General features: G+C 33.5%; 1 protein-coding gene across 10 annotated transcripts; it reads right to left on the reverse strand.

Moving 5' to 3' along the window:
* Nucleotides 1–1,220: 1,220 nt before the first annotated feature.
* Nucleotides 1,221–27,745, reverse strand: Pvr (PDGF- and VEGF-receptor related). Of its 10 annotated transcripts, none has more exons than XM_076116867.1 (25): nt 27,176–27,745; nt 14,128–14,481; nt 13,919–14,034; nt 12,891–13,017; nt 11,772–11,917; nt 11,322–11,484; nt 10,925–11,036; nt 10,488–10,669; nt 9,938–10,080; nt 9,566–9,848; nt 9,312–9,455; nt 8,934–9,058; nt 8,669–8,849; nt 8,108–8,359; nt 7,763–7,987; nt 7,256–7,412; nt 6,674–6,765; nt 6,318–6,350; nt 5,523–5,674; nt 5,060–5,182; nt 4,535–4,704; nt 4,161–4,305; nt 3,404–3,572; nt 3,309–3,323; nt 1,221–2,948 (listed from the first exon to the last, which is right to left on the reverse strand). In XM_076116867.1, exons 1-25 carry the CDS (start codon nt 27,270–27,272, stop codon nt 2,539–2,541), a joined length of 4,116 nt encoding a protein of 1,371 aa, XP_075972982.1. In that variant the 5' UTR covers nt 27,273–27,745; the 3' UTR covers nt 1,221–2,538. The 10 variants fall into 10 exon arrangements, with proteins under 10 accessions (XP_075972982.1, XP_075972980.1, XP_075972979.1 ...); XM_076116865.1 differs by lacking the exon at nt 12,891–13,017 and adding an exon at nt 13,358–13,496 and having other exon boundaries at nt 8,108–8,356; XM_076116864.1 differs by lacking the exon at nt 12,891–13,017 and adding an exon at nt 13,358–13,496.
* Nucleotides 27,746–27,903: the final 158 nt, after the last annotated feature.

The raw sequence follows: 27,903 nt of genomic DNA on the forward strand, positions 1-27,903 counted from the left end.
TCGTTTTATTATTCAACACAATACTTATTTAAACTATTAACGTACATTTATCCGAAACAACGAATGGTAAGTAATTGTCTATTGTTTTAAAGTGCTTACAATAATTTAATAGCTGCTGTTTCTATAATACATTCAATAAAATTAGTTAAGAGCAAGGATCTAAAGTGCACATCGCATTTTTAAAGAAGTTTATTAACTTTCATTGCTGACTATACGAGTCTTAATAGACCACGTTTTATATTTTTCAGCAAAGTCGAATGCACTCAATACGCTGGTGGCAGCGATTAATTTTCTATACTAAAAATATAGCTAACGGCTTGATACTAAAGTCTAAATTGGTTTGTGATCGCCCCTTTGAGTACAGGAGATGACACACACCTCACTCTAATGCCACTGTAGCCAACGTCGCGGCGTCGTCAGCTTGCATTGTGGATACAATATAACATTAAAGTCAATCTTAAAGTAAAAAAAAACAACACAGAACGCCATGTTAAAAATATTAATAGTGTTCATCTAAATTTTCAAAACAACCTAAATAGCCAACCTTAATAGTATTCAACAAAATTTTCAAATACCTTCAAAATAGCAGCCATTTTTTGGTCATATTTCGTAATAAAAACTATGCAAACAAACACGCAGATAGATTCACGTGAAACCAATATTTTTGACCTGTAGTTACATTTTTACGCTCTTGACGTGAATGAGTGCTGCCAGTTTCACTGCATTTTTTCGTAAAAAGTAAATAAAATAACTACACGTTTTTGTAGAGTGCTCAAAACTTTATTTATTGAATTTTGTATCTAACTCTACATTTCGATGGCCATCTATTCCATGGATTTAGCAATTTAGCTTTTCTGCCATTTTTTTGGAAAGTTATTTCCCCTTATCTTGTTACGAAATACATAAACCTACATAGAAATGTAACACTATCGTCCTATTTCTTTTAAACTATGACTTAGTCAAATATGAGTCAGTCTTTCTGGAATGCGTTGAGGCCATTTTCTAATCTGCTTTTGAAGTTTTATCAGTCCGCATCAATCATGACACCCAGCAAGTGACAATTTAACCCCAATTTTAAGAAGCGTTCTGCTTCCATAGCGATGTTTTCTACAATTTACTTTACGCATTTGAAGGCGTTTTAAGCTGTTTTTAGTTTGGTATGGCAGACGTGAAATTTCATTCTCAGATAAAGGATAAGTGAAATAAAAGATTAGAGCAAATACTTTTAATATCACATTGATATATTTTCGTTTTACTGAGTTTTATGAAATAAGTATATGGCATCTACACGTTTTGTACAACTAAAATATTTATACTTTGATCAACAACAACAGGATCAAGAACATCTCATTTTTATAGACATTTTACTCAATAGTAAAGTAGAAATAATATATTACATAGATATTACCAGGTATGTATTTTGTTTCATAAAACAAAACCTTATTCTGATAAAAAAATAATCGAGATTTTGGTTCATAATTTTCTTAAAAGTAATCATTTATTTTACAAAACACAACAATATATTAAAAAAATGTTTGATTAAACTAGAAATTGTATAACAGTTTGAATTATTCATTTCGTTTATTTCTAGCGATCGACTGGTTCACATAAAGCGACTATAGATGTAAATTTATTTTTGCAAATATTATGCAGAGACTAGGTACAGTATAATATTGAAAAAAGCTACTACTTATGAAGTTAATAAAATATTTTTCAAATTATGTAATACATTGGGAACAAATTATAAACATGAATATGAAGTTATGAAGATTATTCTTCTGTGTGTAACAATCAAGTAATATAGCTATTTCAGATTTTTTTCATAACTTTGCACGTACAAAAATAAACATAGTATCTACAGGAATGTTTCTTTTGTAAAAAAAAGTATTAAAAATATTATTTTATTATTCTGGTGGGCTAAAGAACGTAAATACTGACAACATTCACACTATAAAGTCCAATTATAAATTCCTATAACAAAATATCACATCAGCCAATACATGCCTACACACAGCGAGTGCATGTTGCCATCTCAATTAAACAATTAGTCCACCGCTTCATAAATAATGTAATGTAAAAAAATATTTTCTTACTCGAAATGTTTATAAAGCGGGTGCCTACTGCCTGGCATCCCGTAACTTGGCGTCACATTTGCCGAGGTGGCCACAGTACATTACATTGCCAATAACAATGTTGGCCACCAAACTCTATACTGTACACGATAAAATACGATTCATACATAAAATATATCTACATACAAACCTACTAACATTAAGAAAGACAAAAGGAAATGCTTTTACTGTGTTGTCTAATGTAGACCGAACTAAAAAAAAATACAGTAAAAAAAGACAGATAGATAGAAAACGTGAAGAAATTAAAGAAAATGGAAAGATTCTTATTCATTTAGAACAATAGAGATCAAAAATAACAGCAATAAAATTTGACACTCATACAGATAATGAGACTAACGGGTATACGATATACATAGACTACTGTATAATTAAATGAGATTAACTTATTATGTTACAGAATCTGAAATTATTTGACTAGACCGTTCGGTACGTTAATATATGCGTTAATAATATCTTTAGGTTTCTTCTCTATATCGACATCTAAAGTAATGTACGTCGGATTTGTTACAGCCGAATTGATAATTGCATTCTTGGCGTTGTTATGTTTTGTTTCGAACACCTCATCTGTTTCTTCATCTATCGTGGGACAAACTGTAATGTAAGGTGACGCGCTGCCTTCGTGATCGGAGTCCGAGCCACTCCTGGCTGGCAAGTTGTTCAGAGTCAACATAGGTGTCAGCTCCGACCCGCAACTACTTGCCTCCGACACTCTCGGGTTGAATTTACGAGCGTCAAAATCGAACGTGTTGTTTTCAGGTCGTGGACTGAATATTATTTGTCTTGATGCTGGGTTCATTTTGAGATAACCATCCTCATCTGAAAACGTCAATGTAATATGTATAGTAATAAAACGCTCTAACTGTTTATAAAATTCACATTAAAGCCACACGGAAAAGTAAAAAAATCAGTTCGTTTTAGTTCAAAGTTTGTGTTGTAATTTGTGTGTAAGAATTGTGATAAATGTGAATTCAGTTTTTGTTGTTAGTGACAGCGAGTACACCATGCGTAGATTTACCATGTGGAGGATTGTGTGTAATCAGACCGTGGTGTTATCCGTTCCGTCTGACAAAAGGAAATAAAAATTCAGAATGCATTTAAACGTCTAAAAATAAATGTTTTTCCGTCTATCTACGTGTGTGTAAAACAGTGATAAAAATGATGTTTGATAATATTTACCTTTTTTATCTTCAGCTGCATGCAAAATAGTAAATATAATTAGATACTTTCATATAAAATTGACATTAAATATTGCTTATTGTTAAAAAACTTACCAAGCTGTGTTGGCGTTGTTGGGAAGAAACTAATATCGTTTACGTAGTGATGTGGACTTGGCGTAACCAGGTTATTGTAATCTGGCGCATTCATCATTATCAGGTAGTCCTCATGCCCTGAAGCTTCTGCATTCATATCCATATACGCTGAGTTTAAGTCCACGTAATGCTGAAAATTTAATCAGGTAAGTTGTTAAATAAAGTTTTATGACACAGCACTGCATTTCTAAATTGCGCTTTGTTTGCACTTCTAGTAACATCAAAATTAATTGTCAGAAAAGTAAGCATACTCCAGGCTCACGATTGTACCGACAAATATCTTACTACAATCCACTATCAAACCAATTTCAATGGACTTTTAAATACTTTTCACATTTTTAATTCACGATAATAAAAGCTGAAATGTTAAGAAATTGGGATGTACAAATATCTACACCCAAATTTCCAACGATACAGGCAGCGCCATCTGTACGTTTTACTTAGAATTTCATACAAACGTGACAAAGTAAGAGCTATTGTGAAAAGGTTTTAGTTTTGAGATTTGGTGGATGCTTCCTAACGGCCAGTTTCTTCATACATAACTAACGTAACAGATAAAGCCTCTTCTATTTGACATTAATTTAAATTCGCAAAGGAACAATTCGACTCTCATTTTTAATTTACCCCTATACTTTGGCTGTAACTTTTGATGAAGAAACTGGCCAAAAATCAGGTTTTGATTCAAAGCTTACTAAGAAGAATGGATTTGTTCTCTTACATTTCGTACGTTATCTTCTAAGAAACCACCAATGATTTCCTGGAGCTGAGTGAACGTGGGTCTCGCTGTTGGCTTCTGTTCCCAACACCGAAGCATCACGTCATACAGTCGGTCGTCTGAGTACGTTGGCTTCGCTAAACGCTTTCTGTAATTCATAAAAAAATATCATTTTTATCATCTATCTTTGAAATGTAAAACATGATAGATTAATTATCAGCATATAAATATAAGGTATCACAACCAGGAACTTTCTATAAAGATAATTGTCAAAAAATGTGTGAACCCCAGATTTCGTATTTGCGACCAAATTCTGTATTTTTTTTAGGAATATTGTGAGTTCTTATAATAAAATTCTAATGGAATATTTAACATACCCTTCAGTGAGCCACCGCAGCAAGTCAGCTGGATGTAGGTCGGGGTACGGCGTCTTCGCAAGAGAAAATAGTTCCCATAGAACGATACCGAACGACCAAACATCAGACTGTGTTGAGAATATTCGATCTGTCATGCATTCGATTGCAAGCCACCGCACTGGAAGAAGACTCTGTAACCACGATCATAAATAATAACTAATATGTACAGTATTAACATTGTTATTGAACATTCTTTTTTTTAACCCATCGCTGTCCCACAGCTAGGCAAGGGTCTGCTCCCAAACTAGGGATGGTTAGGCCTTGAGTCCACCACGCTGGCCAAGTGAAGATTGGGTACTTGCATGTCCTCAATAAATGTATTGAACAAATTTTAGGCATGCAAGGTTTCATCACGATGTCCTACACGTTACAGCAAGTGATAATTATTTCTAATACATATTCAATACAATTGAACATTCATATCTTTGTTAATTTATGTTTCACTAGAAACGAATATTCTGGCAATAATCCCGAGAGTATACTCACGTTTTCTTTTTTCTGATATTCATCGTTTTTGTATATACTTCTTGCTAGACCGAAGTCACATATTTTTACAATGTTATCCTCAGCCAGTAGCACGTTCCTTGCAGCTAAATCTCCGTGAAGCACCTGAAAAGAACGCCACAAACTTTTATTAGAATGTCATCGCTGAAAATGTTCAGTGGTTTTCATTAATTTGTTGCTCATTCAATCACTCTTAAAATTTTATGACTGAATTTCTTTTTGTTGTCTGTAAAATTATTTATTTTATTATATATCACGAAGAAGAAAATTGCTCTTGTTTCAACGTAACAACGAACTTAACCAATAACCAGACCCTTTTTCCGTGCAGGGATCAAACCCAGACCTCCCGACACACTGGTAAAATATAAAAATATATGCATGGCGACCATCTTAACCTCTGAATTTTTACACAATTATGTTGTTAAGTAATAATGTGCGTTTATACCTTTCTGCTAGCCAGGTACTCCATGCCACGTGCGATCTGGAAGGCCCATACGAGTAGATCGCGCGATGTGAGCGGTCGCGGATTGCGACCGTCGAAACTGTAGTCACTCTCATAGTTAGATCGCCATTCCGGCTGCACGTATCCTTCTGACACTGGAATTGTTTAAAACATTTTATATTAGAATATTTCTGATTTTTAATTATATAAGTCAAAAGTATATAAGTATTTAAAAGTATTTGGGTAAGTAGTTAAAAATGAATATAAGAGTTTACACGTGATTTTACACGATAACACGAACAAGGATGGGCCTAATCTTGTTGGTGCAATGACAAAACGAGATTTGACAGATAAATACGTGACTGTGTGTTTAATTATACGGGTTATATAGTGCTTTTATTATTAAAAGAATCTTTAAATTAAAGTAGATAACTGTTTTAGGTAGTTTCTTAGGGACTCAAAAGTCAAAGACTAAGCGCCCTTGCGCACTAGTGGTCAACCGCGGAAGGGTCTAGCCGCGCGGTTACAGTTTAGTATGCATCCGCCGGGCGCACTAAACCGTCATTAGTTGTCAGGTGAATTTTATATATTATAAACTAATTATAAAATAAATAATCATGATTCACTATATTTATTTCATGCAAAACATTTAGAAGAAAAAATACAAAAAGGTTGACAATTAAAGAAACAAACATACAAAAATACAACCACATAAAAAATATTTAACAGTGCGAAAATACGACACACGTTTTTATAGTGCATGTAGATAATGGGTTATCTAATGTAGTAAACATTTACCTTTTACAAATTCCACTTGCTGATTAGGTTTGTCTGGTAAAAGTCAAAATATATTTTAATTCCCTATTACTGCTAAACATTCACACTCAGAATTACCATAATTTTCTTTGAATTGAGTGATGGATCTTGTAAAATTTATTTACACGTAATATTGTATGAGTTAAAAATAACTTTTTGTGTTGTTAATATTTTTTACTTAAGTTTAATCAATCACATAATCACAATGGTTCAATATGTTCAGTTTTTACATAACATTATTATGCTTAATTATGTAGCTTAGTGGTTTCAAACCTGTTATTCTTAAATAAATTATAGTAAATGATAATGCAAGTAATCGTAGGTAACAGTATAATTACCTTTTCTGGTCGATCGATTAGTGTTAGCCGTATTGACGAATGTGTGGTCAGTTTCTTGTGTGTTACTGGGTCCAAAGTAGTCGGAATGAACACTGAAAACATGAAATCATTTGTTATAAAGAAGAAAACCCACTGATTTTTAGATGTTATTATATAAACTACCGGTAGAACGGGGTTACTTTTGAATACAGGGGTTACTTTAAAATGGAAAGAAATGTTTAAGGTCAATTATACAGTTATTTTATTCACAGTAATGTTTTCTATCAAGTATCGGACAATTGAACTCATTTGTAACTTTTTGTGCGAGCTATCTCCTTATTTCTATTGTCAAATGAACCCTAGATTTTCCTAAAGTTACCCCCTTCTACCGTAGGTACTCTTTTTTAGGCTGACATTGAAGTTAGACTTGTATCGTGTTCGTAGTGAATGGCTGTTTATTAAAAGAAGTAATCATATAAGATTTTATACATGTCCCTATGTGAGGTCCGAGTTCTCGTAGTCTGTATATAGATCACGAGCCAGTTGATCGCATTTCAGTAGTCTTATCCATGAGCATGGAGTAATATTTATAACAAAACTCACCCAGTGCTTCCACTGCTACAAGAAAATCCTCTATTCACTCTGCCAAGATTTTTCTCTTTGTTATCAGTGAGTTGATCGATGAACACTTCTCGATGCCTCTGCATGTAATTATGAATATTACCGAACTTGCAATATTCGACAATTACGCTTAATTCACCTGAAAATATAGGATGTTCCGAATAAATATTACTACGTAAACTGACTTTTTAAACATAGCATTTGTCGTTCTTCAGGTTAATGACAGCCGCTATACTATCGCATTTATAATATTAAGAAATAAATAAGGATTGTAGAAGGTATATTTTTGCCGAAGTAGCAATAAAATAGGTATAATAACCGCGAAAAGATGTACAATTTAAACACTACGAGTACAATATTTGTCTTTAGCCATACTTACTACGGCTCTTTGATTCATCACAACATTTACCAACGAATTAGTTATAATGTAGGTATTATAATATAGTATGATTATAATAATTCATAACAGTCTCAAAAAAATAATCTTACGTTTTCCAACATTTTTAGTGCACGCTCCGAGTAAGTTTACGATGTTAATGTGCTTGCCCAAGTGAACCATAATTTTAAGTTCAGAGGCGAGCGCTTTAATATACATGTCGTCTGCAGTTTTTTTCACCATTTTCACAGCAACTTCGGTCGTTTCTTCTGCGTTTATGATGCCACGTGCCTCTGCCTTGAACACCACGCCGAAAGCACCAGCGCCGAGTTGCTTGCCTGAAATATATTTGATTTGAAGATTTATATGATGTTTTATAATCATGATATATTATTATGTGTTATGTTATACAATCATTTCGTAAATAGTGTGCTGTAGAGTAATGTAGAGTTACTTACCTAAAATTAGTTTCTCTGGAGGAAACTCAAACTTTTCATCGTATGGCAAGAGTTCTGCTTGTTCGTCAATTCCCAGATCTGGGTTGAGTGATTTTGGAATGCCTTCTTTAAAGTATAAAAGTCCAGCTGCTGCCAGTTTTCGTCTGAACTGCTTTTCCTTTCTGATTTTGAGCGTTAGGTATATGACAACAACTATCAAGATGATGATGATGACTATAATTACGCTCAAATATGTCGTGTATGTCGCTTCTGCTGAAAAAGTATTAATATTAATAACTTTGTATTTATTTATGATACGCATTGTATTTTTCTGTCAATATATTAGGTCGGGGAAAAAGTCTTTTTGTATTATAGTAGGTATGTATAAACTTGTAATAAAATCTTTTCTCTACACAAAAGAAGCTCGATGTTTGGGTACCTCACGAGCTTACTGAAAGAAACCTAATGAACCGTGTACTCATTTGTGATTCTTGAAGGCAAAGAGATTTTATTACAAGTTCATACATACTATAATGCGAAAAGACTTTTTCCCCGACCTAATATTATGTTTGCGAGACCAACCTTTGAAGATAAGTGTGTACATTCGTCTCGCGATGACTCCTTCGCTGTTGGCCACGCATTCATATGTTCCCTTGTAATTCTCGTCCATCTTAGATATTAACAATGTTGAGTTGATACCGGTGCGATTAATTATTCTAGTAATAATTTTTGCATTGCTGTCATTCTTCATGAATTCGGCATCCTGATAAGAAGAATCGTTTGAAATAAATATTTGACAATAAAAGTATTAATACAATAATATGATCCAATTAGGGAAAATGTTTACCTTGTACCACTCTACTTTCGGGGGAGGCACACCCTCAGCTTGGCAAGAGAGCTTTATCTCTTGGAAAGGATACACTTCTTCAGTTTTATCTACGAGGGGCTCCATAATTCTTGGAGCTTTAATAGCTATAAAATAAAAAATTTATGTTAGAAAATGTTGCATGTACAATCAAACCCTTCATGTTCTTTTACATTTCATTAAAAATATTTAATGACTTTAAAGTTCAAAATCAAATAATTCTAATATAAGGCATGTTCAAATTTAATTTAAAAATGTTAAACTTTGACATAAAAATAACTATTGACTTATACTATTACTTAATTGTTCTGTGGTGTAAAATATTGAGCAATAAACGTAAAGAAAATAATAATAGCGCACCTGCCACTGTGATATTAACTGATTCTTCTTCTTCGGTGTCATTGAGCCTCACTCCACGACAAATATACTCGCCACTTTGGTCCAAGGAAATTTGTGGTATTTTTAATTTTGCAACGAGCGAGAATGGGTTCTCTGTATATTCCACTGTAACAGTTAAAATGAGAAAATTCAAACAAAATATACTATATTTAAACCATCTTATGTAAACTATGGCGTCATAGCAATGCGCTGTAATATAGCACAAGTATACTCACCAGTATTGTTTAACATTTCTTCATTCTGATCGATCCATGTCACACTAGAAAATTCGTATTTCGAGGCAATGCAAGTAATTGTAGCATCTTGATTTTGGGAGAACCAAGTATTGTCTCTGTTTTTGACACCAAAGCCACCTTCCATTTCGTAAACAATTAGCTGTCGCGTAACACTTTTGTTTACTTTTGGGACTTCACATGATATGTTGCCGGAAACGTGCACAGGAATTTCTAGGTATGCCGTGGCTTCATATACTGACGATACCTCGAATTTGGAACTGGTCTATAGAACATAATAAAGAACAAAATTTATCATATGGGTTTATTTTTAAATAATTAAATGAGTATGGTACAACCTATTAATCTACTTACCAAATTTTGTTTCTCCTCGCCAACAGAAAACGTCCAGACAATCTCAGGTATAGGATAACCAGTCACATCGCACTTAAATGCGGCTACAGTATTCTCCAGAAATTTCCTATCGCCGTCGGATCCAAAGGATATGACTGGAGGTGCTATAGTAGAGCAAAATTTAGTTGTAAATATAACAATTTAGGAAGATACAGTGCTTATGTATTTTAAAAAAACATAATCAGAAAATTGAGCCATTAATATGATACTTGGATCTTATTGAACGCTGGGCTAATAAGGTCCACTTTCAATAAACAGCGAAGAATAAGGTTTTTTTTCGGATATAGCAAAAATCAATTCGTGATGTCTATGAGTTCTAGACATGAGTGTTTTTTTTTTTCACATTTATAAATTCGCAACTTTATATTGCTATAGTAATGTCGTATATAATCATGTAAAAATTATCTATATTCAAGGAGAAAGTCTTGATACAAACTAATACACTTAAATCTGAATCACTCGCACTATCGCCATTTACCAGACTCTTCAGAAGTTAAGCAAAATCACTTACCTATTACCCTCAGATCGATAGTTTCCTCCTTATTCAGATGTCCGTTATCAGCCACCAAAGTGTAATTTGCTGTGTCTGTTATATTTAAATTGACTATACGCAAAATAGCATCTCCTGTTTTAACATTCCTCTGAACGACATATTTCGAAGGATCGTTTGGTAAGGGTTTACCGTTTCGTAAGCTGTATAAAAAGATGCACAATATTAGTGAACTGGCTATATTTTCGGTTACTTATTTGTTGAAAATAGTAGCCCAAGCTTGAACCTGGTTCTTTAATATATGCCTACATGATAAATTACGGGAAAATCAGTTCGGCAGTTTGGCCGTGAAAGCGAAGCAGACAGACCATATTGTTTTCCGCTTACTTTATTACAAACTAAATTTACTTATTTTAGTCTAAAAATAAAAAATATTTGTAATAATGACAGATACTTACAACTCAAAATTGGCAGGAGGATAGGAGGTAATGGCTATGTTCAGTTTAATAGCCTTCTGACTCGTTTCAGTTACTGGTTTGTTGAACGGTTTCAAATTTAGAAAAGCTTCTCCTAAAAAGACAAAACGAAGGATTCAAAAAATATATAAATAATCTTAAAAATGTCATAGTTTTCTTTAAATAATGGCTAATGATATTTAAAAAAAACTAAATCTTAATATCTCGCTTGTCAGCGCATCTTTGCTTGCGTTCAAAATTTCATTCTTTTTTTAGCCCGTGTTTACTTCTTGTCTACTTTGACTTTATGTTTTCTTCCGGGTCTGTGAGTCCCAGAAAGCCATCCCAACAGCTCACCCATGAAAGTGTAGTCGAAGTATTTTATCAATATTATACTTACTTAAATATTCTTTTTGAGTTTCGCTATATTTTTCTCCACAGTTATTTTTCGAGACACACACGTAAGTCCCGCCAAATTGTTCGGTAGCGTTCACTACAGTTATATTTCTATACAGTTTACCTTCTACAGCTTCGTACTCGTTCGATACCACATGTATTGAATCCTACAAAATAATTTAAACTTATAAATAAATTCAGCTTCAGGATTTTTACACAGAAAACGAGTAAAGTCTACCATTTACGAAGTGTTTATTTTGAATGAGTGATAAGCAACCGCAAAGTGGTTCCGATCGCAAATTTAAAATATATTTGAAACATTGTTCTTGCTATAGAAATGTAACCAACACGGTTCTAAAGACAAAATGCAAGAAGTGAAATAACAATAGAACGTTATATTATTATTCAGTAAATATTTTTTAAATCATATTACATGTTTAAATTATGGTCTTACCTTTTTAATATTTGGTGGATATTGCCAGTCCAAACTGACAAGAGTACTGCTTCCATACTCAACGCTACAACTTATTGAAAATGTCTCTCCCTTTAAAAAGTATTTATTATCTCTGGAAACTTTAGGTACCGGTGGTGGAGTAACATCTGAAACAGATTTTTATATGAATTTCTAAACATTTTATTATAAGATTTCTTTTGGATACATAGTGAGCTGATTTAACCTACAGCATGCATCCGAGGAATGTAATATCACTTATGTTCTTAAATGCATTTGTTGCTACTTTAACTAAAGCAAAATATTTGTGATTGTAGCTCACGTGTCGATAAACGAACTACTAGCATTAGCTAAAAAAACACTATTTACGCTATCAAACTTAAATTAAATGTGCAAGTTTCATAAAAAAAAATTAAGGCAACTTAACTCTGTAACCTTAACCTTTCGAAAAAATATAGCCTGAACATATTAAAAATTTACTTCCATTTTTTGTTGGTTTTTAAAATAGTTATATAGAGGCATACAATCGCTTCAAAACTTATGAATACAAATGATATGAATCATTTTACGAAATAAAGCATATAAAAGAAAAAGTTATATCTCATTATTATCAATCTCTACTTATTATCAAACTGCATTTTAGAAAAGTTAAAAAAACAATAGCAAACAGTACCTAGCATCTACATTTTCATTCACTACAAGTTATTTTTATTAATTTCTTATACAATGAAACTAATGAAATCGTTAAAAAAATTTAAATAATTATAGTAAAGGGCACTTAAAATAATGATGGTTAAATCAACCCAGATGAAAAAAAATCATTGCAAACGTATTTCAGACAAGTAGCTATCTAAGTTAATAAACAAAATTAAAACAATACAGTGTTAGATAGTTAAATCATAATAAGTGTTCATGCACACAGAAGGGGTCACGCAGAGCAACACACCAAACATGTAGAAAATGAAAGAGAAGAAGTTAGCGGCAAGCTCATAACACAAAACATTGAATATTGTAAAATACACATCTATTTAGTGGGACACTGAGTATTAAATTCGTCCAGTGAATGAAACCATCACACCACGCTACCTTGTTAGGTGACATCAAGATTGCAGCACTACTTACTACGAATACGTTTCCTGTCAGTATCGTTTCCACGCTGTCCTTCACATTTGTAAGCAGACCTACTACACGTTCTCATTATAAACCCAATCTTTGGAGAGAATGTTACTGAATCTGGTGTCTTGTTACTCTGCGACGATTATATTATTGTCAAATAAATGTTTGGTTAGTAGATATCTGTATATATATTTAACAGTGTTTTTCAATTTTAGTATGTGTACGAACGTATTACGTTTGTAATGAAATTTAGACATAGACTATAATAAAATTGAAAAACACAATGAGCCACATCCACGAAAACAAACATATAAATTGATAGAAGTCGCGTTCAGTAAAAAATGTAATCAATGAGTAGGTTTCGCAATTTACGAATATACAATAAGGCGTATTGTTATTACTGCGCGCGTATTCTCGTGGATGTGGTATATTTATAATAATTATTAAAATACACACATCTTCTTTTCACCTACGTTTTTTAACTATAATTGTCTTTTCTGTCTCATGGTTTCTTCCCTGAAACTTACAGATGAAAAGATTGAACGACGAGAGGACGTCGTTACTGATGACGAACCCCAGTTTGGGCCTATGAGTATATGGTACTGGATTATCCTGAATATTAAAAAGGTTATTATGAAACCATTCGGAATAGCTTGATTGAAATATGTCATGCTTTAGTGTCGGCCTTGTTTTTAGCAATAAGCGTTAGTCAATCAGAAGCCTTTAATGAGACAACGTTGATGTTCTGAGTCATTTATCTATTCACAGACTGCGAGCATTCCTACGTTAACTGATGTTCAAGGTATAAAATGTTCTACAGAGTTATATAACTTTGCCTCATTAGGCGACAGAGACAACACGTGTTTGTTATTTAAATTGTTTAAGACCATGCAGCTGCACAAAGCGATTGATGTTAAATATTGATTTTCATAAATATATCTCAATAGTTCCATAGACTTTGTGTAATTCCTAGGCAACACATAAGTTAATTGCGTGTTGCTAATGATTGATATCCAATTTGTAAGTATACGTACCGCCGATGTTAAGCTTACAACAACGTCGGGTGTCGTCGGTCTACATTCAATAACGACCGTAAAACGATTTCTTGGTGTGACTATTTCTCTCATGGGCGCAAACAAGCTATCTGTGCCTAAAAGTTTTACAAACCATTAGATACAGACATTGACGCTGATACCATATAAATTAAGTAATTTATTGATGTGTTAAATAAAACCATTCTCACCATTAACGTAAATATAAATATACGCAATTTGCTTTGTGTTACTGGGCTCTTCGGTGAAGGTATTCAATATATTGCTAATACTCGTTTTCACCGATTCATAGAAACAAGCGTAATATCCAATAGTATACTGGTCAACATTACTCAGCTCTAAATCTGTTCGGTACTTGTACCCGCCTTCATTTATACTTTGTTTGCTTTGTGAGAGGTTTAAACTGATGAGATCTTCAGGTGTTTCTTGTTGCTTAAATTCTACTGGATGTTTTCCTTTACATGTAATCGTAAAGTTTTGACCCTTTTGTAATATAATTTCACTTTTACATGGTTCTATAATAGGGCCGTTTAATCGTTGAGAATCTGAAAGCGACAATCGAATGAATTTGCATATCTAGTAATCGTATTACTTAAAAATGTCAAAACGACTTGGTCTTTTTTTATTACAGACAGTACGACGTATTATGAAAATTCAGCAAACTTGGTCTACTAGCTGTACACTCTGATGGGAAGTGTGTGTTTAGTTCTCATTGTGCCTAATAAGAGACATGATCCTATTAATCATGATGTATAAGACGCGAGATATCGATGACGTTATAAGGGCAAGTTTAAGGTTTCAGCCAACTAATCGATTGGTAATATATCATAGATGAGTGAAGAGATGACGACAGTTGAGCTGTAGCAACTTGACGAGCTTATCATCATACTAATGGCGTTTGTAACCTGAGCCTTCAAGGCGCGCGCCGCCGCTGCACACCTATCGAAAACACTATTAATTAGCGATGTTCGCGACGAGGGCGTGACACAGGTGCGGTCAACATTCGGAAAATTAATCCTACCAGTAGCAGCAAATGAACCGCAACGTCATGTGCCTCGCTGATAACAATTGATCGTATTAAACCTTGGCAACGATGACCAATTAAGTGATTAGGAGGACCCCGCAGCTCTACTTATCAACAAATTAACGGCCATCTCATCACGTTAAGTGCAAGTGACCAGTGTTATATGATACACAATAGTTGTTCGTCGGAAAAGTGACCTACGTACTTAATAGATTCCCGTGTGGGCGAGGCTAACAGTAAAGAGAAATCAAATTAGCGTTGTTTCAAACGAATTCATACGAATGTACGCTCCGTCCCCAGACGAAAACAGTACGCGTCTGCTCACACATAGGTACATTATATCACGCATTTCAGCAGGAATTTCCTTACTTTTTTTTTAATTCTGTTACTAAAATAATGATAATTATGATATGTTATTGTGTTCCATTTAATAAAAGCATTATAAGATCTGTGGTTCATTCACAGATTTGAATTACTACCATTCATTACGTCTCATACTTGTTGAAACAAAAAAACATAACAGTAAAATAAATTTTTTCAAACAACAAAAAACAATTCCTTTTATCATCTGAATGCAAACATTGTGAAAGATTTTTTAGGCGTTGCGATATGCATCTGTCTAGTTAGTAGACATTACTGTTAGAATAAACAGTTCAAAAACTCGACACTTGTGTAAATAAACACGTGCTAACGTTTTTGAACGGAATAACACTACGTGCGTGTTCGATATCCGGGAGTAAGTTATCTATTGAGTTTAATAATTCATGGATTTCTATTCAATACATCCAATATACATACAAATATAGTATAATCCTTTTTTTCCATAGGGGATAGGCAGAGACCAAAGACCGTCACTTAGTTCCTATTCAATAGTAGCTACTTGTATTTAATTATTATTATTTGGCATAGTTTTGACGGTTAACTCGAAAATGAATATCAGATAATTAATAATTCGCCTCAGCACGGCAATTAATAATTATCGGCTTGGGTCATCAGCGTGAGCGTATTTTAAAGAGCATTAATTGCGGTTTATGAGTCACTAATTACGTTTTTGTTTAATAAATACGATAGATATTGTACATAGTATGGTACAAACAACGAGCGGTGAGTAAAAACAGTGAGTTGTACAGTAAACTTGCCGGATGTCTGCGTTAAGATATCAGAATATGCATCCTGTCGCTAAAATTATTGTAAAACGAGATACTTCCTCTCGTTCTGTAATGACTAAAGTATATGGACCCCAAACAGTTTTTAAAACGATACAACGTTGTCTTTACACGTCAATGTTCATGTTTAGTACCTTTTTTCCATCAGTATTTTTTCATAATAAACAACTAAATATTGTTATTTAATGTCATAGTGTGTTCAATTGACCACTAATAATGCATTTTAATAGTATTCAAATCATTCTTCGTGCTGACGTCCTCGTCAAACCAATAAATACGGTTTTTTATCAGTATAAATATTGACAACAAATAAATCTGAAATCGGCTTACGTCCTACGTTCATTTCCGTCTACGAAACTGGTACTTTAAACGTATATTAAAAAACTTTAGTGCTTATTTTTTACCCTAATATATCTATTTGAACCTTGCTATAAAAAGTGACAAGCTAGTAACCTAAAGGTCAAATATAACTTGACATATTTATATGGGATCGACATCGCGGATGGCGCATAGTGAATCACTCGACTTGTATTTCCACTGGGATTATACTCTAAGGCAAGAGCTGTCATTTTCAATAGAAATAGATTAGATAACATACATTTTCGTAGCTATAAATCTAGTTCACATAATCAGTTTCTATTGTACTTGTTATAGGTAAAGTTTAGCGATAAAGAAATCTGATGGTACTGTGATAGCAGTGAAAAAATAAACCTTAATCAGATTTAATTATGCCAAAAAATATTTGTAACATTGTTTTAAATCTATACTAATACTAATCTGTACTAATATTATAAAGCTGAAGAGTTTGTTTGTTTGTTTGAACGCGCTAATCTCAGGAACTACTGGTCCAATTTGAAAAATTCTTTCAGTGGTAGATAGCCCATTTATCGAGGAAGGCTATAGGCTATATATCATCACGCTACGACTAATAGGAGCAGAGTAGCAATAAAAAATGTTACAAAAACGGGGAAAATTTTGACACATTCTCTCTTACGTGACGCAAGCGAAGTTGCGCGGGTCAGCTAGTTTGCTAATAATCTCCACGAAATCACGAGTAAAAGTAACATTCACATACATTTGTATTGTAATTTATAGCAACAATAATCTGCTACGAACGCCGATTTAGTTCGCCTTATATGTGGTTTGTTTACGAAAACTTACATCGATGGTATCGAGTCACGCAACCCGATTAGTATTAGCGAAAGCCAATCCATTCGTGTATTTACGATCAATATGAATTCATTAATATGTTTATTTTGTATAACAATGTAAGTCTTGAGCTCAATATCATTAACCCCCGGTTGAGTTGAGTTACATTTAGCGGTAGTTTATCTTTTAAATAGCGCTTAAACTCATATAAAAAAACGGATATAGAACAGATAAACTACCGCTAAATGTACTCAGAAACCGGGGGTTAATTGGGTACACTAGAACTTAAAAATTCAGTATAACTAGCATCTATCTAACATCCTTTTAAAACATCTATTTAAAAAAGACAGATAGCTATAAATACGATTACCTACTCGCCCGTCGACTTTTCTTAGATATTATTATGATGTATCGTTTGCCTTCTCGGTTTATGTAGATATTTATCATAATTTGCAATATAAGAAAATGTTTACTTTTTACAGCACGGTGAAAATGATTTTTCCATGATTAAATCGTATTATTATAAAAATCAGGCATAAAGTCTTTATTGCCCCGTATCTAGTAAGAACAGAAATAGTGTTCATGACAAAATACTCTACATCTTTTTTGAAAATTAACTATTACGCATATGGATATAAGGTACAACTGACATTTAAAGGTGACCGAACAAACTACTTACAGCGTCACTACCTTAATAATGACGAATACGGAACAAGAAATTTACTAGTGACATAAGAAAGTTGCCGTCTGCGTCTGACCATGACTAACAGTGCAATGGACTTTGATCTGCAGTTTTTTAAATATTTACTTAGGTTTTTTACATACGTCACTCGTTTCGTTAAATACTTTCGCAAAAACTTATCTTGGTAATATTAAGTATTGTTTCTAAGGATTATTTTGTAGTCTATATGAATGGATTAAATGATTACAAATGATACCTCTATTTGTTTAATGAAGATTGATTGCTTAAACCCCTGTTATATTCATCGTCAAGATTTGAATTATACAATCCGAATACTTGAATATTTATTATACGACTCGCGTCCCAAACTACTGTGGAACAAATTATATACTCCATTACCATTCAAACCATGACTAGAGGTTCTGAATGGTACTCTATTTGGGTTCATTCTACCGATCCTAAAGCATTTGGACTAGAATAACTCAAGAGATGCCATAACATTAGAAACCGTTCAAATAATTGTAAAAGGAATGAATAAGTTTTTAGATTTTTAGCTTGAAAACGAAAATAAGAGCAAACGGTAAAAAATCCTACACTATTTTATGAGTTATCTTTGGGAAATTCCCAATCTAGTTTACTTTGTAGTTAGAATAAATTTGCCATTCTACTTCCTACTTTTTTGTCGCTTGTGTTCCCTATGTCCGCTGATAACGAAATGTATACGTTTGTATTTTGATATGTCACCGGTGACACAGGTATTATATCGTTACAAAGATAACTTTGAATACTTCTCATTATTTATTGTATAGAATACGTCACAACTTAACTATAGATAATGTATTACATTAACAAGAATTTACTGCTGTAGTTGTATTAGTATTTATTTTTACACTCCATTGATCCGACACCGAATATTTTAGCTATCCAGGTATTTAAATATGAAAATCACTGCAATTTTAGTTAAGAGGAAAGTTTAACAAAATCAATAAAATTTAAGTATTAGTCATTTACGTCCACACAGCCATAACGAGGCTACTTTATCTCCGTTGTTTTGTTTGCCGAAACATAACTGTAACATGGCAGTAACTTAGAGCATAATAAACGATTATTGCTATACTTGGCAATATAAACTATTTCACGTTGATTTAATAATAATACAGTTAAGTGGGTATTTACGACATCTGTAGAAATTGTCCATTGATTTGTGCAATAAAACCGTCGCGCCGATCAATTTTATTAGCCATTAGTGGACGCAATTTTATCCAGGCCTATAGGGGAATGTTTGTTTTGCCCGCCCTTAGGTGATTTTGCTTTGAATAGTTAGTTACCAATTGGAAACCCTGATTACCTGTAGCTCGACTATCTACCAGTATTGTCTATCAACAACCGGCTAGCTATCGAGAAATTTTGGATGAAAATCTGATCAGCGCCTCTCACGGCCTTCGTAGGAACTATCTTCTCAGTACATTTTAAATGGCAAACTTTCGATTCTCGACAATACCGACTTTAGAGAATCGGGCTACTGTACTACATTATGTTCATTAATATTGTTCAATCTTACATCCGATATTGTCGCAGAATTAGAATTCTACTAATTACTACGTGACTATCATCGTCCATGGTTACAGTCCCATAACACATTGGATCTATACACGTTGGCAACTTTATCTTTTCCTGTTAAAGCGTAAGTCGGTCAACAAACCGTGTTTGCAGGTGGCCATTATTTTACATTTGCCTACAAATTGAATTAGTATTACCTATATGAGTCCTAATTAATAGTTATGTTTCGTAAACCGAAAGTATTGAATATTCACACGTTTTTTATAATGTGCCATCCACATGATCATACTGAAGACTAAAACAAGCATTTTGAAACTGATTTATAGTTTTTTTTTTACTGCAGAGCTACATACATTGAGACATTAAGAAGGCAGAGGGCTCTTAATGTGTGTAGCTAAAGTACCTGTACGACGTTGCTGCCTAGTCTGTGCTACATTTATTCTATTATCTCCCTGCCCACTCGCCCTAATAATGTCAGTACATCCAATCATTTTTGTGTAAATTGTCACGCCTACACTTAACACAGTCATGACGCAGATTCCCATTACTACTGAAAGCTAAAAACGGTACTAATAACATACACAAAGTGCATTTTGCACAAAAGTAAATGCATACTGTTTAGTGCTGTGAGTCAACCTCGCAAGAATTGAGCAGTTTACTTAAAATGTATTGTAGGTATAATAAGATTGTAGTTCAGTGTAGACCAGTATTGTTGAACGAAACCTCAAAAAATATAAATAATTTTGTTTTACCACCGTTTTGCATAAAAATAGGCAAAAATGGGCAATAGGTTATTTTCAAAAACTATAAAAATACCACGAAACCGAATTTATGGAATATGATCGAGTCTTTTCCCACTGTGTTGCTCGATAGTTTCGTCTGTTCAATGGTAGTTCTTGTATAGTAATATCCTGTCTGACTCTTCCTTAGAATGTTGCTTAATCTTCGCTAATCCTTAGGAATGATGGCGAAGCGCCAGGAACATAATTCACCTGTTTCGACAGCACTCAAGCAAAGCAGTATTCCCGTCATTTCAGTTTGTTTTACGATAAACACATGAAGCCATACGTCTGGGCAAATGTTGATGTTACCTCAATAATTAATTGCAACAAGTTGAGTTTTGATTTTTGTATTAAGGATACTACTATTGTTGTAACAGAACACATTGAAATTAGCGATATTATTAAACATGGAATTTTGACGGTAATTTTCATATGGTTGTTGACACTTCATCTGTCAGATTCTCCGCCACTTATAAATTAGCCATGAAACTGGGCCTTAGTTCTACAATGAGCTTATGGGTGTAACTTTTAAATGTGAAAAAACGTAAAAAAAAAAACCGAGTGCTCCTGTTTGTTTATTATAGTCTGCTTTATATCTATTCAACAGCCGACAATTAACACTCAAATGATACGCTTTTACGGACAATCACTTAGTTATACAAAACAATAATAATTGCAGAAGTAACTACGGGTCACCACATCCTTTTCTATGTAATACACCGCAATTACCGCAATACATACATATATACTCTCTTTCTTGAGGACAAGTGAATGACAACATCCAAAAAGTGGACACTGACAAACGACTGCCAGTTCGCACAATACCCAACAACCCAACATATTAGTCCTAACCACAGCGAAAATCTCCTCTCCATTTATCGTACTACATTGAGTGCCTACACCCATTTTGTTGAGCCCTATCATAAATAGTGACTGTCCAAAAATATTATCATTATATTTACCAATACCTTGTCGAGAAAAACCTGTGCTGTCACTTGAGCTTATTACTTTTTCATAATCTTTAATAGTAATAGTTTGAAATTTTAAATATGTTTTCTTTGGTGTCCTCATTACCCTCAGTAACAGAAAAGTGATATATATTATCACAAAATATGTTAATTACAGGCCATTTGGAAATTACTTACGGTAATCAGCCCTTATTGCGCGCAGTAATCGCAGTGGGTGTCACTAGAACTAATTAACAACAAGACTGAAATTCCTAATGTAACTATTTGTAGTACATAAAATGACTTTGTCTTTGTATTTAATACTAAATATAGAAAATGTCGAGACGGCCTTGACGAACGTTGAGGCCACATGGCAAAAATTACTAACGGCGAATTGAAGGCAACGCAATTAATTCAAATATTGTAGTCTTCTTATATGCACAGAATCTATTTGTTTGAGGTTTACAAGCAGTTACAAATGTTACATGATACTGCTAAGAAGGTATATTAAGCTGTATTTGACCAGGTCACTCCCAAACCCCCTCACCATTATTAATTTGCAAGAAAACGCCTCGGTAATCTATTTTGCACTCATATTTAAAATCAAATATATGTAAAATAAACTGCTTCTGAATAGCGTCATATAATTAGTTGTAAATAAATAACGTATATTTAATTCATTAATGTTTACAAATATAGTATCGGAAGTTTTCCTATATGTATAACAAATATAGTGAGACCACCTTGAGAGTGGAACTGGTTTAAATAAATAAAATAAGTTTAACGAGTCAATTCGAGTTTGTCTTTTGTGCAGAGCATTGAACACATACACGGCGCAACGTTAAAGTGCTAAGTATATTTACATGTAAAGTAATTATTACGACATTCGGGAAAATATTTAATTTTATAAGACATCTTGACTGACAAGAGACTATGCGTCTTTATATCTAGCGCATGTGAAATGTTTATTTTATTTATAATTCACGTGTTACAGCTGTTTCCTTCTTGAGGCGTGTCAAGTGATAGAGCATTATACGGTTACTGTTGTCGAAGCCAGTTTAAGTGTCGTAGTTATGATATCTATACAACACATTTTATTCGTTATCTTATCAAACATGTGTAAATGTGGACCTATTTGCAGTCATCTCTTTCGTAATAGCAGAAATTGTTTTTGTTATACAGTTATCATTATTGCTGTTTGCATCAAATGTGTTTTATAAGTGCTAATGATGGCACCCATGTATCTATGTACTAACGTGTACCTACATTTGTAAATTGTTCCTATCTACATTTGATTTAATTATTACATTATGTAAGTACACATGAGAAGATCATTGACCTCGAAATGGTTTCTTCTCATGATTGATTACAAAGTCAAAAAACCGGCTCCTACAACGCACCTTGTGTATTAAATCTTGATTATAAATAGACTGAATAATAAAACTGGACTGTAGTCTAGAATTTTTCAAATCGATTTGAAATTTCGCCCACAACCTATGTATTGTGTGAGAAATCTTGTCAATATTCATCATCTTCTTTGATATGATTCGTAAATATTCGAACGACTCCCACTAACAACATCTGAAAGATTTAAAACGGGCGTTGTTCATTAGTTAAAGCTAAGAGCTATTGATCACATTACGCAAACCGAAAACATATAGGTATTAATGGAAGTATAAAAATCTGTGTAATATATGGTTGCTTCCTTCAATTCCAGCTAAAACGACATTTTTAACTGATAATTAGCTTATTCTGCGAACTTGCAATGTGATGATATGAGTTGTGAACGTTGCACATTGTTTAAGTCATAACCCGCTTCACTTTTGTTGGCTAATGTTTCCGCCATGTGAGACTCAACTCATCCATTACACGATATTCAAAACAATTTTCCTAAAAATAAATACCAGTTCCCATACAGTTACTATGTTTAAGCCAAACAGAAACTTTTTAGCGTCGTATTATTATAATGATGAATGCAAATACCCAACAGAATTATTAAGTATCAATCTAATATTGGATTGGAGGTGCTACGTGACATTCCTGCTCATATTTTGCATATTGATCATCAAAACATTAAAAAAGACGTCGTGACGCGAGACTAATCCGACAACAATACTACTTAAAATAATAATAAGTTGAAGAACAATCGACTTCCCACGCAGTCGGGTCTAGTTTTTGGCTATCAACATGTGTGTCTCGCTTAGCTAATTCAATATTGAATAAAACACGTGCGGTTGAGTATTTGCCTTGTGGAACGCCTCGTTCACAATGATCTTCAATTTAAACTAGCTACGTAGGCGAGTGTCCTAGCAAAAGCATGACAATAGGATCTCAAGTACGATACCTAGTTACAAATAGAGATCATAGCGATATAAATAATATAGTCGTCACCTTACTACTATTGTGATCGTAGTGCAGCAGTCACGAGTCACGAGGAAATAAACTATACATACAACACAAAGATTGTAAATCTTCATAAACCACAAATCAAACATATGCATGATGTTACTTCATAAGCCATTAATATATTACATTATTACCATGTACGCTTAACTCGCAATGACATTTTACTTGTACATTATATTCGACCATTTTCACTTCTACTTAGATTCCAATTTGAGATTACGTTAACATAGCACGTAACTGTACGTAAAATAAAATAACACGCAATACTACAAACTTTGCATTTATCCACGTCAAAGTATGTATGATAAAAACTTTAACACGTTTAGAGTCTCGGTAAACATTCAAAAGTTAATCAATAATTTGAAAGTACGTGTTGGCCTTATCAAACTGCTAAAAGCGAAATCTCAAATAATATGAAATAAGTATATCAATGGTATATTTAACGTGTTTAGGTACAGACGGAAGGTTGAATGAGTCAGTGCGAGTAGTTTCTTGCAAAATATCGTGAATTCATCCGAGACGCCATCCCATTGATGACTAACTGAGTCATGACCGCCGAGTAAGGCTGTCCCGAGAAGCGGAAGCTGGTTTCTCCGCTATAATAAATCAATCGATTTCATTGAGAAAACCTGAACAGCTTTACCTTTTATACGAACTAACTAACTATTTAATAAAAACTTCGATTAGACTTATGGAAGTAAAACGATCAGCTTATTTACTTGCTCTACGTAAACCAACTTGAAGGTATTAAATCATTTTTTGAATACACATTGGCTCTAATTTAGTTAAAATGCTTATTTCATAGGTACTCTCTATTATCTGGAATAAAAAGCAATCCAAGCTTAAAAGGGCAAAAAACGCTAGTCATAAATACATAATAAAAGGGATTTTAACTTTGTTGTAGAGTTAACTTCACAATATGACGTAAACGTAACCTATTTTTAACAGTTACAAAGAACAGGACATTTCTGAATTAAATTCCTGTTACGGTTCAATACATTGTAGTGAGCGTGTATACACTGTATACCTAAAGTATTGACTGTAGGAAAAACTGTTGTTTCTAAGATATTAATAAGTTGACTTTACCCGCTTGATATACGTAGACTGAAGCTTATCATGCTAATTATTGAACTTTGTACAAATTCTTTGTCCGAAACTGAATATTTTCAAACATTAGATTTATTTATATAGGCATGTACTTAGAGGTACATAACAATGTTTATAATTTTCTGGTAACATCGTACAAGGTCTGCTTAGTTAGCATTCAGATCGTCGATTAGTCGTGAGTAATTTGTCCAAATATAATTCTTTTAATTTTATACTTTAAGATGTTTGATGTGATAGCCCTGAAAAAGCCGCATCTCCCAGACATGAGACACACCGTTATAGGTATTTGCCAACAAGTTAAGATGCGGAACCGTCTACGTCTGTGACTCAGTGCTTTTAGTTTTAGTAGCTTTGAACATACTTGTTAAATCGCCTCATTACACTCAATGAATTGATTGTTTGAACAACTGAAAACTTAGATACTTATTAAATACAAGAAGAACATTATTCAGGAAGATATCAAAAACAATGAATGACAATAATCTACACAATAAACTATCTAATTCCGCTATGTTTACTTATATAAACTTGTAAGTACAGTTAAACTACAGATACAGTTCGGGTAGAAAACGGGTACACAACACTCGTATCGTATCGGATGTTGATAAACCTAATCTGCACAATGTTCCTGAAGATTTCTATATTAAAACCCAAGGTGCAGATAAATTAGTTTATTTATAACCCTGAACGGAATGCTCTCGAGCCCGTTATTCCACTTATCCCATGAATATAGACAGATATAATGGCAGGCATGGCGATTATAGATTCATTTCGTACACACATTCGTTTATAAATTGTAGCTATACAAATAACTGAACTATAGGCAAGTTTTACAGTTAACGAATAAGTGACAGATAGTTTAACCGGTAGATAAAATGACGGCCGATTTACTATCTGACTACTCAGAAGTGATGAAATCCGCCATTATTATAATTGATATGAGTTTCATTAAATTATTGTTTTGATACCTATTAGCAATGTTTTGGTATCACCGATAGACATGAATGATTAAGAACTTTATCAAAATATATCAATGAGTTTAGTGACTAATAATAAATACGTCGGTTCCATTAACAATACTTTAAATTGTAGTTTAACGTATTTGTAGTCCAACAATGATGACATTGTGATCATTATAGCATAGAGACCATTAACTATCCTATTTAACTGGTCTCATGTACATAGATTTTGAATGTATTTAGGCTGTTAAATGAAGTAACAACTTCGGAAATACGACAATTTTATATTAATGAGTAAACTCGACATAGCGACTTATTCAATTTGATAAAATATTCATTATATTGATGCAAAATAATAGTTTTGATGTTATTACAAATTCAGCATATTTTTAGCTGACACTGGTGCCTAAAACTCGATATAAAGAATCTGGTTTCCTGTTCTTAAGAATATAAATAAAACTACATTATCAGTTTTGTATCAAAATAGAAAAGTTTTGCTTAGAAACATTTTTCACGTTAGTCGGTGGTGTGGTTTCAATATTAGTTACTGGGTAAGTACTACAGGATTATCTGTGCGGTTTTGTTAGCACGTTCATTATAATATTATCCACATGGCATCCACGAAGCGTATATCCTTCACTACAGTTACTTTACATACCCTTGCAACGAAATCTTCTATTTACATTCAGCAGTCCTCCGTCGAATCTATTGTAAGTAGCAAGCGTTTGTTATAAATTAGTGACCAAAATTACAAGTTCAAGATGCCAGTATTAGGTACGCGAGAGATAGATTCAAAGTGTCACAATGCTGTTAGGTCGTTTGTACAGGAATAAGGTTCTTTATGTCAGTGAGATCCAGACGAGAGCTGTTCCAACATAAAATATTGGTATTATTGACAAAAGACTAATAAAATTATTGTAAGGGACTCATATTATTTCAATATTTATACTAAGGTGAAGATTAAGCAAAAGTACACTCTGTTCTTAACTGAAGAACTGAGGTGTGTGTAGAGCACATTTTATTTAGTAAAATCCAATATCAAAAAGTTAAACAAATTAAAGTTGGAACAGTCTCTGATCACTAGATAGGAAGAAAGTGCAAATGTGTAATAAGTGTATTCCAAGTAATTAATTTCCTATAACTTGCCCATTGTAACCACAACAGTAAACAAAGTTTTACTTAGTTTAAAACAGAAGTGCTTTATAAGAAAAAGATGATAACGTAAGTCAATGGCGAAGTTACAGGAAAAGAACGAGAAATATTTTTATATTGGCATTTGTAGTATAGTTATTACATGCGCTCATGTTTCAATTCAAATTATTATGAAAGTATGCAACCCGTAAGTTTGAACGTGGACAGTCTATGTCACCCATGTGCACGTAACACTGTTAATCATTCTGTTATCAGTCCACATTTTAAGAAGTTCCGCTTGGCATCTTAAGATAAAATGATCAAACCTTCGCAAGTAGTGGTAGCTGCACTCGGAGTCGAGATCACGACTACAGCCGTCGTGATCAAGACAATAAGCAGATGAAGATCCCAGCTGTTTGTCATATTGCTCACGATACTTTGCGCTGCAACTTAGACGACTAAACGAAATCAGCATCTCCCATAATAGAGAGCTGTTTTAATTCACGACATAAATCTCAATATTGTTCTATTTTTGTGCTCCTGTATATCGCTTCAACGAAACTTTGCGCGCACACTTCACTAGTTGGAAGTCCAGAACACTAACAGTATAACTATACTAACACTTAAAACAACACTGAGTCATTATGATTTGTTGCAAACGCGTTGTAATTGTATACTATAGATGGACATTTCCATCATTATCACACAGTGTAACTCAAATGAGCACTAGTATTGAGCGAACTTGACTCTTAGCTAAAAACAATGTATGAGGGACACGGTAAGGTGGCAACGAAAGTTAACAAACTGTTGGTATTACGTGAACGTGTATAAAGTAGGAGGTAGGTACGTGACGCGGCCGGTCCGCGCCATCAACTCCGCCGGAATGTCATACCGAACAAGCGGCGGCGCGCGGAGCGGGGGCAACCAAAGAAGCAAGATAAAAACACCATGAGCCAGACCCACATACCGTAAAATTAGAAATTAGAATCGCCAGCGCCACTACAATAATAATTGATTAACATTCATTGCATATACGTACGCTTCTTGTAAACAC

This window comes from Anticarsia gemmatalis, chromosome 7 (assembly GCF_050436995.1).
Source record: "Anticarsia gemmatalis isolate Benzon Research Colony breed Stoneville strain chromosome 7, ilAntGemm2 primary, whole genome shotgun sequence".
Taxonomy (NCBI): domain Eukaryota; kingdom Metazoa; phylum Arthropoda; class Insecta; order Lepidoptera; family Erebidae; genus Anticarsia; species Anticarsia gemmatalis.

Excerpts from the sequence above, each read along its gene's own strand:
- Pvr (XM_076116864.1), bottom strand. The coding sequence starts at position 27,272 with ATGACAAACAGCTGGGATCTTCATCTGCTTATTGTCTTGATCACGACG. Across the intron at positions 10,081-10,487 it reads TATCGATCTGAGGGTAATAG|CACCTCCAGTCATATCCTTT; the intron begins GTAAGTGATTTT and ends GCTCTACTATAG. Across the intron at positions 7,413-7,762 it reads CACTAAAAATGTTGGAAAAC|GTGAATTAAGCGTAATTGTC; the intron begins GTAAGATTATTT and ends CTATATTTTCAG.